The sequence below is a fragment of the Anas acuta genome, chromosome 11 (assembly GCF_963932015.1).
Source record: "Anas acuta chromosome 11, bAnaAcu1.1, whole genome shotgun sequence".
NCBI lineage: Eukaryota > Metazoa > Chordata > Aves > Anseriformes > Anatidae > Anas > Anas acuta.
Window position 1 is genome coordinate 11,677,782 of NC_088989.1, and position 15,772 is coordinate 11,693,553.

The 15,772-nt window shown below is 44.2% G+C and overlaps 1 protein-coding gene and 1 long non-coding RNA gene across 3 annotated transcripts in view; one reads left to right on the plus strand and one right to left on the minus strand.

The window, feature by feature from the left end:
- Window positions 1-3,280, plus strand: part of LOC137862442 (uncharacterized) — a 49,522-nt gene extending 46,242 nt beyond the window's left edge. Inside the window, exon 4 of the long non-coding RNA XR_011100277.1 lies at window positions 3,133-3,280. This is a non-coding gene — a long non-coding RNA (uncharacterized lncRNA). The remainder of the gene's footprint in view (window positions 1-3,132) is intronic.
- The window catches only part of MGLL (monoglyceride lipase), a 99,974-nt gene that overhangs the window by 52,288 nt on the left and 31,914 nt on the right, over window positions 1-15,772 (minus strand). Inside the window, exons 1-2 of one of the 2 annotated variants that reach the window (XM_068694524.1) lie at window positions 10,497-10,717; window positions 9,808-9,946 (exon numbers count right to left, since the gene is read on the minus strand). In XM_068694524.1, the coding sequence (XP_068550625.1) occupies window positions 9,808-9,946; window positions 10,497-10,506 (149 nt within the window). In that variant the 5' untranslated portion in view covers window positions 10,507-10,717. Of the gene's footprint in view, window positions 1-9,807; window positions 9,947-10,496; window positions 10,718-15,772 lie in introns of those variants that run through there. The other variant, XM_068694523.1, reaches the window with a different exon arrangement.

Below are 15,772 nucleotides of genomic sequence, written 5' to 3' on the forward strand. Positions count from 1 at the left end.
TAATCCTGCTAAGGCAGTGATTGCTGGAACATGTGCTTTAAAAGCCGAAACATTTATTCATGCCTCGAACCAATGTAAATTTGAAACGCAGCTGAGGTGCAATGGTTTACCTACGGATGATTTACAAGCTAACAAACGGAAAGAAACTTCTGCCTACAGTTGCCAAATCCAGGTCTGTGTTATTTCTTGGTCATACAGAGCTAACATGTTTGTCCAAAGAATTTAGTTATGTTAGGTTTGTTTTCTGAAGTGCTCTTTTGTTTCCAGCTCCCAGGCAGTGTCCCTATGGCAGGGAGGGCTGCCACACCAATGTAGATAAGGAACTGCTTGCCACCAGATCTAAATATTGTCTTGTTGATTTGCTCTCAAAAAGTAGCCAGACGTAATAGCTTTAAACTCCAGAAGTTGAAGAAGGACCTGGACAACTTGGGGTGCAACTGCTGAAATAAGGATGACTGATAACACTGAAATGAAGAGGTATTTAGTCAGATATATCCTTGGCTGCAATCGCTTTAGGTAGAGGCAAAGAAAGCTAAAGGCATGTGGGATGCCTTTTCTGCAGAAAAGCTTAAAATAGAAAAGGAAATCAATACTCATTTACAGTATCTGGCAGTCACTGAACCAAAACATACATGTACACCTACAGCAAAGCAGAAATAACAACATTTATTTAAACCACAAGCTGTTATTCTGCTGTGGGAACGCTCTGTTTTCTGTGGATGGCTTCACCAGAAACAGAAAAGTACCACGTATTTGGGACCATTTCTTGAAAGCCTCAACAATACCAAGACCAAACACTGTTAACACCAGAATTATTAACCCAACACTGCTAGTCTGGCTCCATCTCCTCTGGATTGCTGGCAAAGGAAGAAACAGAGGTGATGGGGGAGAGAACAGCAGGGAAAGTGCTCTGTCTTCTCCCCTGAGCTTCCCTTCTGCCAACTTCCAAGCCACCATTTGTGGGATCACAAGGCGTGCATCTGCTCCAGTCTGCAGCGGGACCAGGCAGAGCTTTATCAGCTGCATCACCACAGGTGTGAGAGACGTGGGGTCTCAGATGAGGGTCAAGCTTTTGCATGTGGGGTCATGGCAAGGGAGGGAGACCTCAGCTCCGTTCAGGTGGGTTCTCCAACTACCCGTGTGGCTGGGGAGGGCAGGAAAATAACGGGCATGTCTGAAAACCTTTGGAGTTTAGCAAAACTCAAACAAGACCTGATGTTACGTTTAGGTGTGCTGAGTGATGGGATCACCTCTCCTAAAGCATCAGGAAAATGCACAGACCAAGAAGCAAAGCTTTGAAGGTCAGAACCCTTACAAAAGAGACATGGATACTAATGCCTAGGAGTGATGCAATGTTTCTACAGGCTGAGGAAAACTAGGGGCTTTAGGGGAAGGAGTAGTGTTTAGCAAATTAACATTCTCCAAACACAGAAAGTGAAATTGAATATAAACAAAGTGAATCTGCTGATTGATTTTTTTTTTCCATCCCTCAGCTCAGAGAAATGTGACCAGTAAATAAACAGCATAAATAATAACAACAGCTGGCTTTTGTACAACACTCCTCATTCATAAAACCCAGAATTCTTTACAAAGGGTGCAGCTATGCCTGTTGTAGAGCCATGTAACGCTGTGTTGAACGGGACCCTCCAGAGGTCCTCTCGCCTGCAACCCTGCCCCAAGCAAGGGCCGACCCTTCCTACCAAGTGCCACGTAAACCGAGCACAAGAGGTGAAAAGCCTTGCTCACAGCAACACAGCATGCCAGAGCAGGGATGGGCACACTGTGTGTCAAAACCTGACCCTACAGCAGTCAGTGGGAACTCAGCAGCAGAGCCAAAGTGTTCCCATGCTTTCCCTGACCCCCAGTCCTGTGCTACACGCCCAACAACATGGTGAACCTGGAAGGAGATCGACAATTTTAAAAAAGCTTTCTGTCCTAATGAACCTGTGGGCAGATAATCATGTCAGAAAGACGATCTGTGCATTTTCAGGTCAGCCTGGTTTTAGATGCTTGGTGCTCCTCCCTAAAACCATTTGGAGAGGGCCAGATGATGACTGAAGGCTGACCCTTGACTATCCTTTTAATAAAATGAGATTATGAATGCTGCTTGTGCTGCTCAGAACACAGTTTTTATTACTCCAAGTATTGTGGACTAGCTCTCCCACAAAACTAAAAAAAAAAAAAAAAAGAAGAAAAAGCTTAACCATTAAGTCAGCTAGATGTTATCACCAACGCAATTTAATTACTTACTGCTTCCTCATCACTCCTCGCTCCTTTAGCCCAGCAAATTAAGCTACTGCAGATTTCTGGATTTTGACAAGTGAATTTGAAACCTCGCTGAGATTGTTTTGAATAAGAAAAGTAAAAAATATGTTGGAGAATAATAAAAATAAACCCGTCTTTCTGGCTGGTGAACTAGCTAACCTGCTGTCACTTAGAGAAAATTTAACCAACTTTCTGCTCTATAAAGGGCCAAAGGTTTAATTTTTTTTTCCCTCACTCTGCAGTCCTCAAGCTTGAACAAGGAAGAGACAAAAAATACAGAGCAAACTCTTTTTAGCATAGGACACATATGTGGCTGAAAAAGCTCAGTAATCTTTCTCGTTTATTAACTCTATAGTAGTTTGTGCATTTTCTCCTTGCCTATCTATACACGATATTGCAGCAAGTGATCACTACCTTGTTACCACTGAATGGCTGGCTCTAGACCAGTTGTCAATATTTTGTTCCTTTTTTTTTTTTTTTTTTTCCCTCACTTGTCTCACTTGTCTTTTTTTTTAGTGGATTGCTGCTGAGGCAATTTAGTCGTAGCTGAAAAGCCGAGAACAACTAATGCATCACTTAGTAGACTTTTTAAATCTCTTTTCAAACATCAATCACTCTTCAACCACCAAACCTCAATGAATAATCTACTCTCTCTAGCACCAATCTGTCACCTTGCTTACATCATTAACCTGTATGACTATACCCAATTTTAGATGAGGAAATGAAAGCACAGAGAAATTAAGAGTCCAATTATTTAAATTTATGGTCATTGTGCCATTGGCAATTGAGAGTCTTGACTGTGTTTTTTGCCTGTTCTCTGCTCCTCGTTGACTTCTGTATTCTGTTTTCTGATACTAAATTTTCTAGGTCCAGCAATCTGCCTTTGCCATCACTTTCAGATTCAGAGGATTCAGAGTCTCGCTCCCATCATCAAGTGAGGGTATGCCACGCAGAAATGAAGACAGATCCTGATTGGAGAGCAAATGCCTATTATGCAGAAGGGGAATCTCTGTCATTCCAGTGTAAGTACTCTAGAAGTATGGTTTTACTCGAGGTATTAATATCATCAGAAAATTTAGCCTGGTGCTGGTAATTTCCTCCCTGTAGGTTAATAAACCGTACAGATAGAGTGTCACAGCATTGGTGCTGGCAGAGTAGGGGCAGGGATGTATGGGTATAGTCAAGGGTGTAACTCTGGGTTGTGAGGAGGCAAGGGATCAGCCTAATCATAACTTAAGGAATCTATGAGTAGGATGGAACAGTGTTTCTTTGGATACTTTAGGGTAAGGAGAATCAGCCATTTGCTGTCAGAGTTTTGTCACATCTTTTGGATAAGCAACAATGGAAGGTTGTTAAACACTAATGGCTCCATTCAAGTGAAAACACATTAGGACAATGGGATGCCTGGACCTAGGAAGGCAACTCAGCCAAATGTGTCTGCAGGGACAGCTCTTAGAACAATGCAATTTCCCTAGAAGAACAAAAAGATCAGATGCTGGCTCTGAAAAGCACAAAGGCACCGCAGCTTGAAGGGAACTTCCAAGGAGACACAGCCAACTCCTCTGCAACTGGCATCCAGAAAAATACCCTCTTCTAGCCAATACATCTCTACCAGCCAACTCTTGTAGATGTGTTTGTGATGATCTAGAAAAGCTGCTTTGTGTTCCCAAGGGATGTTCAAGAGTACTGAAGAAATTGAGGCAAGGAACTGTGTGCAACTGCCTGTATTACTTTATCTAAACCTATATATTTCGTGGGCTCTTGCATCTGGAAGCCTGATAGAGTTGATGAGTTTGTCAAGTTCGACTATGGCACCACCCTTAAAACTTAACTGGCTTAAAGTGCTCCCAGTTTGATGCCATGAAGGAAATTTATGCAACAGAGGCTAAGCAGAGAGCCAGTGCAGGGCCTGGCCTGCTTGGGCTAGAGACCTGGAGGGACAGGTAGGGCATCTATTGGGTCATAGTACAAAGCCAGTACTGGTCACCACACTCGTAATCCAATTTAAATGAATTTAATTACTTGCACCAGAGGAGCAACATTTGCTCAGACTTCAGTGCCTGGCAGAATAATGAGCAGAAAGTTAGGTTCTCAGCACAATCTCAAGATCATTTTTCTTCTTTTCCTCTACCTCTACATCTGACATTGGATGTGTTGGATAGCACAGTTTCCAAGGATTCATCAGGTTAGTGGCAGAGAGAACCAGAATTGTTGTGTCAGGAACAGGATGACATTTTAATGAAATTTTAGAGATTCACCACAAGGAACTCCTAAAGTCACCTTGTTCCCACACACCAGCATGCAAGTAGTTGCACTGTACTGCAGGAAGTTGCACATTTGTGCTTAGAAACTGATCCTAACAGTGCAATGACTAAAAGTGGCAGTTTAATAACCACTGTTATTCTCTTTGTTATTTGCCTTTTTCCTTGGATTCCATGGAAAAAACAAAAGCAGATTTGCTTCTGTCAGATATTCCTGTAGGGACTGAAAAAAACCTATCCTATTAAGAAAAGCTGCTGGAAGCACCCACAGCAAGAACCAGAGCTGCTCTCCTACCTGTCAAAGCGTCCCTCTTAGGCAAAGCTGGTTTATTAATTTGCCCACCCCCTGGAAATGGACAAGAAATCATGAAAGCTTGCCCCCATTCACAGTGAATAAGACAGTCATATAGAGCAAAGAGAACATAAGAATTTAAGGAACACATAGAGCTGATGAATTGGAAAAGGGAGGCTTTAGAAACTCAGGCGATTGCAATATAGCACAAAAAGCCTGGAATGTTGGTTCGACAATGATAATCGTTAAGCAAAAAGCTCTTATTTCCCCTGAGCACTGTGTATGATGTGATCAGACACACAGAGAGCTCGATTCATCCTACGATAGATGATGCTGACATCAGTCACTTTGCACCACACAAATTTGGCCCTTATGCATTAGTTTGAAGTTGACCTCATTAGCAGAAACAAAAGTGTTCTTCCAGAGTGGCACTGAATTAGAAATTCCCGCAAGTATTTCTAGAGACTAGCACAGTATAATTAGAGACATTACAATTAGTGACTCCGTTTCCTTTGCTTTGACTTCACTTCAGTTTATTTATTTCTTTAGTCATTTTGGAAGGGTCTGAAAGTCAAATTCAGCCTTGTCATCTGCTCATGCTGGGAGCAGTGCTGTTCTTCTGGAAATGCCATGGAAATGCTGATAACGAGGTGCCAAAATCAGCAAGCAATATTCCCAATTTAAGGGCCAGTTCAGATATAAAGGCAGTTTGTATTTCTGCACCACAGGCACTTCTGCAAAGTCCTTCGGGAAGAGAGAAATATATTTTCTCCTTATTGGCTTGCTCTTTTATTGCTAGCAAGTCGAAAGAATGACAGGCATTTCTGAGAGGAAAAAAAAAAAAAAAAAGCAGATAGAAAAGAGGGTGGTTTTTGTTTGTTTCATTTTGTGTTTTTAATCACACTTTGCATGTTTAGAACTGAGATAACTCCAACAAATACAGTGTTTAGTCCAACAATTACACTCCATCCACCTAAACCATGGTCACAATGTCTAAGGTTGAGCCACAGCATTTCACTGTACATTAACAATCAGCCAGGAAAACATATGTGGCCTGCACATGTGTCTCGGCTTCAGGCAGCCTCCTCGGGCAGTGTACTTCAATTGCCAGCAATCATCTAAGTGCACCCGGAGACCCCTACGTGGGGAGGCACACAAGCATCGCGCTAACTAGCCAGATAATGATTTCTGTTTGACTGATGAGGAAGCTCAGATACGAGGATGTCTGGATATTGAGGATATCTTCTAACTGTAAGCACCTCAAGCATCGAGCATCCAACCTAGAGCAACTGGTTTGTGCTTATTTATAGGGTGAGCACTGAGCATCGCTGTCTCTGCTTGAAGTCAACGGTGGCTGCAGGCTATCAGCACCTTTCAAAAACTAAGCTGGGTCAACAAATCTCACAGGGTTTATTTGAGGTCACACAGAGGGGCTGATAGTGCCCCAGCACAAACTGTTTATACTTATCTAGGCAGCGATTCAGCTGAAGCATCCAGACAAGGCTACGAGGATACAGAGCAGAGAGGAAAAGATGGTCATCTCTGACCTTCTCCAAGCCCTTCTGGGGCCTCAAAGGAAATATCTTGACTTCTCCTGACTTTCCTTCCCCTTCCTCATCCCACCTCTATTCTTAGCAGCTTTGTCTGAGAGCTGGGAACAGAGCGCGGTTCTTAATTCCTCACCTCCTCTTACCTCATGTTTTGACTCAGATGGCTCAGGGTGGTGGCAGGGGTTTTAACCTTGCATGGAGCTGTTGTTTTTGTTTACACAAAAACGTGTTTCCATTAAGTAGGATTTCCTCAGCAACCGGGACACGCCACAGGCATGAGATCAGCCTGTTTTGGTACCACCGATTTAGTTCCTCCAAACAGCATTACACGGTCCTGAAAACTTTCTGCCTCCCCAGACCCTAAGCTCTGCCTCACCAGTGAGCACCAGTTACCTGCTGTCATGCTCCACAAACCTTGCTCTTGGCACAACTGAAGAAAACTACACCAGAACATAACCACATATTCCTCCCGGCCGCATTCAGCATGACCACTTAATTACATTTTCGGCTGAAACTGGCCCAACAAGAAGGGTAGCTTGCAGGGCTGCTGGCCAGGGAAGCTGCACCTGCATTGCCGCCAGCAAGCAGTACAAGACACCCTGTCCGTGGCTCTCCTCTTGGGAGTGACTTCCCACCCCAAAAAGAAGTAAAAACACTGTCGCTCCCCTTCCTTAGTCCCATTAATATCTACTCTATCTACCCCATCTAATCACTGTGACATCTGAGTGCCTTTGTGTGTCAGCTTCCTGCGAAGTAATCACCTAAATCCCCCTCTGAAACAAAGCAGACCCTGCTGAGGAACTCACAATAGGTGCCTTTCACACACACCACAACCTTGGCCTCGGTGGCACTTACAACAAAGCATCCATATGTGCACCAGCATGGGCTGATCAGTCGGATCAACACCACGCAGGATCAGAGCCTGGATATTTGTGCCCACGAAGCAAAAGAGCCTTACAAAATTTCCCATCTTCCTGACAAACCTTTTTTTTTTTTTTTTTTTTCCTTTAAAGCACATTAGTCCGGCACAGCCTTTATCCACCTTTGTGTGCCCGTTTGAGGAGATAAAAGAGAAGCACCAGCTCTGAAGGGCAATGTCTGCTGGCTGGCCCCACTCTCAGAGAGCATCTAGCCATTGTTTGCTCTTCAACCCCAGGCTAGTGCTACTTTTTAATTTTTCCTTTGGCAGATATCCCGTTTTTTTTTTCTCCCCGGGGGGTGGATCAAGGATGGTAAGTTCTGTTCTAATTGAAGCCAAGTCAATGATAACCTTTGGGCATCTGCAGTGAAAAGGTATTTCTGCAGCCCTGGCTGGGACTAGATGCATAATGGATCAATGCAAGATCCCACCGTTTGACTGCTATAGCATCATTCATTAGTGTTAAGATTTCAACCCGAATCAACAATTGAGTTAGAAGATTGAAAGAATTACCTTCAGTATTTGAAATAGAATAATTGTAACAGGCCAGTAAAAGTCCCCTGAGGTGTCTCTCTCTCCCTCTACATATATATAGATCATTTTTGCTGAACATTTAAAATTAGATGAAAGTTGCCAAGCTTCTACATATGAAGCAGAAAAAAAGCTGAGCTGCTTCTCAAAAGTGAGAGGGAAAAAATGTATTTTTGGTTTGCCTATCAAAGCACTTCGGGAGCATTCTTGACTGTAGAATCCAGGCACTAACTTGCTGCTCAGTCACTTCCAATCTCTCTCGTACATAACAATGCCAAAAGAGCTAATAATAAACAGCACGCCTCCTCCTTAAACACAAACACGCAAACACACACAGACACACACACATACATGCACTTAGGAACCACTTGTAAATGAGCAACACTGATCCCATCTACTTTTGTTGTTACAAAACTAGGGCAGGCTCTCTCAATTAACTGCTTGGTGCACAGAGCCCTAAAAAAATTAACTACCCAGAGGACTTAGACACCAAGTTTTAACTCTCAGTTCTTTATCAGCCTTTCATTTCTTGATCAAAGACCCCTCCACTCACTACTAATTTGCTAAGAAATTAAACATGAAAAGAGAAAGCAATTCCACTACTGGGTGAAGAACATTGTGGGCAGTTAATGATTAATTAGCATTACAATATGAGACAGCCTGATTTCACAGTAGAAGCTTGTTTTGATAGCTTTTTTTTTTTTTTTTCCTCTCTAGTAGAGGAAATCTTCAGGCTGGTGCAAAGGATATGTAAAACACCAGTGCCAAAAACTTTCCTCTCTGTTTCTGAAAGGCAGTGATTAGAGGTTACTATAAAATGCATTGTGGACCTGATGATCTTAAGCCAAGTCCCATGTCCTAAAGCCCAAGAAGTGCAACAAGAGCTACAGGGGGGTGGCTGCACAGTGCTGCTCCCTGGGGACAAGGTGGCAGCGTACACTGCTTAGGTGCTCGCCACCACCCATCTGTAAGCCACTCATGTTGCCCCTTCGGTTGGCAGGCACAAGTTGTCTGACTTACTGGGTGGTCAAGGAAAAGGTGGGACTCCTGAACCGCTTGAACCACTTTTCCTGCAACTGTTTATTAGTTGTTTAAACTTAAATTTAAAAAGATCAACATAGCTTTTCCTGTTGGCCTGAACTAAAAGAAAACAATAAAACAACATCCAGACTTTTATAAAGTAGCTACCTATACAACTAGTGGTAGTAAAACACACGTCAAGCAGATACTGGCAGAAAGAGGAACGATCATAAATAACTATGGGAGAAACACAAATAGCTTTCTATAGCAGACCACAATCAGCATGTAATAAGCACAGAAAGCCATTACAGTAAGGGGATTATGTAAATTATGAAAAAAAGACATTATTTACATTTCTCTATCTCAGTCCTTGTCTATGTTTATTACTGAGTTTAGTTTTGAAATCACAGACAGTTTCCAGTGAGAGGTCCTTAAATCATTCGTTAACCATAAATTAAAAAAAAAGAAAAAAAAGCAGTCAAGAAGCAGTGTAGTCAAACCAAATCCTGCCTGTTGCTCTGAGATTTGTGCTATTACTGTTCAAACTGAAGTCAGATGCTGCTGTTTTATTTGTTGACAGTAAGAAAATTAAGAAGAGTAGACATCAGTAAGCCATCATCTCATCCCTCCCTGATTGCCTGTGCTATTAGTTTGGAGACACTTGTTCATTGCTGGTAGGCACCAGCCACCTGCGTGTGCCACCCGGTAGCATACTGAAGCTGCCAACCAAGCCAGCTGTGCTCAAGTAACTCTAGTTCACATCTGTAGGGCAAACTTGAGGGAGTAAAGGTTTGGGGAATACACTCATCACAGCAGGAGCTCTCTCAGATGAGAGGCATCTCTTCTCAGCGGCTCTGTAAAGCTCTATGCACACAGCCCTGGCATGCCAGCCAAGCTAAAAATAATAATCACATGAAGAGAGGCTTATTTACTGATAGTCAAAAAGGGCATTTGCTTGGAAGTGCTCACCTGGCAGCTGTTGCTGGCTTCCAGTACCTGCAGAAGAGATGCTGCCCGTCAGCATTGATGATGTGGGGCAGGTCTTTGTACGGGATGTTTTGAGGACTCCGCTTTGGCGAACTTTCCTCTGGCATTCTGGAGGAATGACCTGCAAGGTGTTAGAAGAAACAAGAGAGACTTTAAGACAGGTGAAGGCAAGACAGAGGCTGATGGGCTTGGTAGCCACGGACATTCAGGAAAGTAAGGCAAGCACCACTGTTGGAAGTCTTCCTCCAAAGCCCCATCCGGACAGCCCCCCAAATCTTTCCTGCTTTAAACTGAAACAGAGCATTTTTGTTCAGAAAATTTGGGGGGGGGAGGACACTGAAGGGAGGGGGGGAAAGAAGGAAGATCAATCCACCATTACTACTTCAGTACAGCTTTCCCTCTCCCACTTCTCCCATCTGTGTTTATTTGTGAAACGGATCTTAAAAAGAATATTTTAGCTGCAATCAAGTGCAGATTGTACGGCAACCGCCACAGCTATGAAAAGACAGCTGCATAAAAGATTTATCTCTGTCTCAACATCTCCGAAGAAGAGCGGAGGGCTCGCAGCAGCAGAGGGCTCTGCTTCATCATGAAGATCTTCTCCGGCATCTCCAACAGCAAGGTGGTGGCGGTGGGGAGCGCAACATTTCCCAACAGAAATGGAAACGAACCTGTTTTCATCCTGTGCAAGGCTTGGCATTCTAGTGGGAAGCCGGCATGGCGAGGCAAACAGCTGAGGCTTTTCGCATCTCGCTGCGGAGCCGCTCTCACAGCCCCCCGAGCACGCAGCCCCCCCCGGGGGGCTCCGGTGCCGGGCGGGCTGCTCGGGGCTCGCCGCCGCTCCTCTCGCCGCTTTGCTCTCTCTCTTTGAGAAAAGTCGCTTGGGTAATTTCACCACTTCTTGTTCATTTCATCACTTTTTTTTTTTTTTTTTTTTCCTCTCCCTCTTCCCCCCCCCCCTCCCCTTCCCCTCCCCTCCCCTCCCCTTCAAACAAATCGCGTGTGCGGGCTGAAGTGGCGGCTGAAGTGGGAGGGGAAGGGTGGGGAGAGGGAGGGCTGGCGGGTGGGAAAAGCTGCAGCCCGCTTTCCAGAAGCTGCTGCACACATCAAAGGCACCTTGAACGCACGCAGCTGGAGCAGCGCGCAAAGTTCCTGCGGCCGCAGGTTGTTTGCAACTTTCCTGCCTGCTGCCGCCGGCGGGGTCGCGGCCCCGGCGGCGGGGGGAGCCGAGGGATGGAGGGACGGGGGTTTAGGGGGGGGGGAATCCTTTTATCCCGGCGAGCCCCGCCGCCAAGCAGCCTCGGGTGCAGCCCAACTTGCCCACAGGGAGGGAGGAGGAGGAGGAGGAGGAAGGGGAGAGGAGGAGGAGAAGAAAGAGGAGGAGGAAGAAAGGGGAGGAGGAGAAAAGGAGGAGGAGGAGGAGGAGGAAGGATTCGAGCACCCACTCCAGCTCAGGTCTTTCTCGTCTCGGCTCGCTGCCCTAGCACCCCACCAGGAGCGGAGCAGCACGATGGGCACCGGTGGCTGTACCCCGCTTTCCCCCCCTTTTTCCATTCCCTCGGTTTCCCCCCCGGCTCCCCAGGGGCTGCCCAGCCCGGGGGGCTCCTCACCGGCTCGGCCTCCCCCGCCGGGGCTCCTCCTGCCCCTGCCCCTCCCGGGCATCCCCAGCCCGGACCTCCCTTTGTGGTCCCCAAGCCAAATTTTGGGGTCAGATGGGACACGCAGGGAAGCTCGGGTCTTCCAGGCTCGGAGGAGCACCCCAGCACCTTGGTTTGCACCCTTGGTGCTTAAAAGTGATTTAACAATCCAACATTTACCCAGATGTAGTGCGGGTAATTACCAGAGCTCATACTCAATACATATGTTACAGCTGTATAATTGGAGATATATTTTATGGCACATGACATTTGCTTATGAAAATTGTCGCAGCAAGGTTCCCCGCAGTTGAAATAGCTTCCCAGCCCAAAGGCATCCAGATACTGAGTTTTGTCATTTAATACTGGTAAGTGCTTAGCGTTTATTGAGTGCTTTCAATTTGTTTGTATTAAGAGCACAGATTCAGGCCTTTTATGTTTCATCACGCTAATAATATAAACTTTAATTTTTAGATGCCTACATATAATTACAGGTCTCAGGGCTTTTTAAGAAGAGGCAGCTCTTTGCAATATTTCTTAAAGCTAGGCAATGTGCTCAGTAAGTCCAAACCTCTGAACAAAGGCTGAGGGAAGGAAAGAAATATATGCAAACAATAATAACAATAAATGCAAAACCTCTGAGATGACCATACAAAAAAATAAAAAGGAAATCAAAAGCAGATTTTTTCCTCTTTCAGTGTCATTTATATTAAATGCCCTAGAGGGGGCTTTAGTTATAAACTGCAAAAGAAAAATTACATATTCCTGTAAGTGCCATTGTTTAACAAAAAACGTTTATGGCTGCTTATAATGAGCAAGATTTAGGTCAGATGGGGTCTTGGCCAGAGTCCTGGGTGCTGTACTTGGAGGTGTATAATTTGCTAGGCCAGCTACCGGCTGCGCAGGGGTGGGTGGTATTAAAGAGCTATCGCCAGTCAGCTCCAGAGCTGGGAGAATCAAGGGCACGTTTGTTTATTTAAAGGAGGCAGATCAGATAATAACTGGATTAAAAAGAGAAGAAAGAAGGGAAGACCCCTCTTCCCCAGCTCACACAGTTTATCAGCCAGGAACACTTTATGCTTCCCTACAGCGGTCCGTGAAACCTGATTCGAGGGGCAGGCTCCTCTCCCGCTGTGGTGCTGGGAATATCCGAGTTCCCAGGGCCACAGAGAGGTGGGGGAGACGAGGAAAAATCTCTGCCCATAATTCAAGATAAAAATAGCATCTGAAAGCAAATGACCTTTGCTGGGACACGAGGATGGGATACTGCCTTTGAGAGCCTGCCCTGGTCAGCCCGGATGCGTGACCCGCTTGCCATGCAGCCAGCCTCTGCGTAATGGCAGCAGGGCTGTGGTCCAGCCTGCGCTCTCTGCCAGGCCCAGGGTCTCACTGTCACACAGGAGTGGACGAGTGGAGCATGAACCAACCCATCCGTTCCTTCTCTCCATCCTTCTTGAGCCCACAGGAATCTGGGGACATTTCTTTGCACAGATAGCACACACCTCCCTCCCGTCTTGTGATAACATCATAAAAATGAATGAGATGCAAGCGACGACTACGTGCATTCTATTCATGGGGAGTTTAAGCTGTGAATGAAAATCCACCTGAGAAAACTGTATTGAATCTGAAGGATTCACCCAGCAGATATCAAAACAATACACAAGGCTTGAGCAGGGCGTTTATTGCATACTGGGATCCTGGTGAGAAATCAAAGGAATGTGTGAGCATGCAGTATTTAAGAGCCTATAACAACTTCTCTTGTCTCTGTGGAGTGAAATACATTTTGGAAATACAGTTTAAGCTAAACCAACTTCTTAATAAAAAGTAGAAACACACTTGGTGAATCTTTACACTAACTCAGTAATCACACTTTGAAGAGAAAGGTGTTTGTTTTATTAAAGACTGAACCCTGCTTAATTTAAGCAAATCCATTGATGTCTAAGGAGTACAAAGAAAAAGATTAGGCCTTCAAATGAGGCAAATTTTAGGAAAAGAATCAGTTTATGGAAAGATAGGGAAAAAAAAAACTGTCATGAGAAGATTTTATGACAACAAGGGGAGACAGAAGAAAGGGGAGCCCTGGATGGATGGGAGACATCATGGAGGGCTGGAATTTAATTCTGATTGTGGGGCAGGGGAATGAGAGAGAATTTTGTCATTAGGCTTTCATTCACAAAATGGGTCATAACTTGTTGGAATGCAGAGGTAAGTAGACTTCATGAGTTCCCTCTGCTTTGGTTGACAGTATCACACTCCTAAATTGTGAAGGAATATTGCCTGTGAGGGGGATTTGATGGTGTGCGGGTGCTACACCATGTGTGATTCTGCTGAACAGTACCTCAAGGAGAACTTTTGATGATGAAAAGGAGTAAAAAAATAATAGAGGAAGATGCAATGACAAAATACCTAAGTAGTACATGGTTGTGGAAGAATCCCCTCCAACAGAAAAATGCTTGAATTTACAGTAAGCAGGGAGCAGCTGGAGAGCAGCAGACAGCACAAGAGGGAGCACATGGGAAACAGGGAGAGATGAAGCATGAAGAGGAAGAATTCAAATCAAGTGAAAAGCAAAGAACCCGATGTCACTAAAGCTGTCAGTGCAGTCATTCTTCTGGTTTTGCCCTTCTTTTTGGCTATTTGTTTTATTTATCCCTAGACAGAGTCCAGTCAGTCATCTTTACTTACTGGTGCGATCTGCCTTGGCTTGCCTGTTGGTATCCCGAGTAAGACATACATGTATCCAGGAGTGGGCATTGAAACCAACTCTTTCTGTTTTCCTATAAAATATCTATTTTAATGCATCGAGGCCAAAAACTAAACTTGGTGTCAGGCAAACCAGACTGAGGAAGAAAATGTTAAAGGACAGTGTTTTATTGATCAAGTTGAGCTTAATGATATCAACAGAAATTATAATGAGCCTGGCATTGGTCTGCAATTCTACAGTGCCATGTACCTCTTCCCAAACTATTGCTAAGTGAGATGGAGAAAGGTTGAAGGGTTAGCACGGGAATATGTGAGTACCACAGAGACAGCTTGCAGGCTTCCATCAGTTTGTTGCTTATCAGTAATTTCTTTTTCTGTTTTCATTTGCTCTAATCACAGAGGGAATAGAATTATTAGAGGAAGCTGCAAGTGGTTTAATACCTCTAGATGCTAACTACAGTGAAGTAATAAAGTATTTTTATCATGTAAATGAAAATAATTAGAGATAAATATAGCACTAATTTTTTGTAGGTAATAGAGGTAATAAAAATACTGCAAATCCTGCTGTCATTAGAAGTCACTTATAAATTTGTGACTGCAAACAGTAGCTATATGAGTGAAGTGATTGGTATTCTGCCTGTGCTACTAATTTGACAGGACCAAAAATATCCACTTAAAAATACACTGCTTGGATATAGGTTTCAGTCCTTTAAACTGATGTATAGAGAATGACCCATCCTACATACATGCTAATTTCAGAGCCAGTTGCTTTTAATTACAGAAGCAATACATGTTCTGTTTGGTGGTTGATTTGTTGATTTTTTAATTAAAAAACAAACAAACAAAGCCCACCAAGAATATTAATACCAGATTCTGAGACATTCTTAGTAAGAAAAAAATTAACAGGCATCCTCCAAAGGTAGCAAATTCAAAATGAAAGGGTGAAACTCACCCTAAAGTTTTGTCTGTAGAGGGAAAATCACCAGAGTTATTCTAGCAACTCTCTGCTTGAGTATAAGTATGATTTTTTTGTTTGTTTGTTTGCTTGTTTTTTAAATTCTCGTGTAACCTCAGCGGTGCCCCAAGGGAAAGGGCCTGGGTAGGTGCTGCAGATAAGAGCTCCCTGCTCCGATTTCCCGGTGCTGAAGCCCGGGGCTGTGCAGGCGTTGCAGCGAGGAGTGCAGCTCGCCGGCACTAGAGGGCACAGCAACAGCTCCTCTGGAGCCCCTGGACACGCTAACCCTAACAAATCCGGCTCCCTAATTAGTGTGGGTGAGTTTTTAAAGCTTTTTTTTTTTTTTTTTTTTTTTTTTTTTTTTTTTTTTTTTCACTTTATCATTAGAGGGTTTACTCTAAAACATATATCCCTTTTTATCTCTCTGGCCCGGTGGAGGTTTCTAAATAAAAGTTTCCTGTAAAGAAACACAATTACTCATTTTCCCTCTGGATTTACACACATCAGGAGAATAAACTCCAGTGTCTGATACCCTAGACAAGCACACTGCTGCAACACTTGAAGGGAAATCCTGTCCTTGTCATGGTGAGGACAGAGAGATTAACGAGTCTGCTACGGGATGGCATTTCCTATTTTACTGCATGTAGCCATGTTA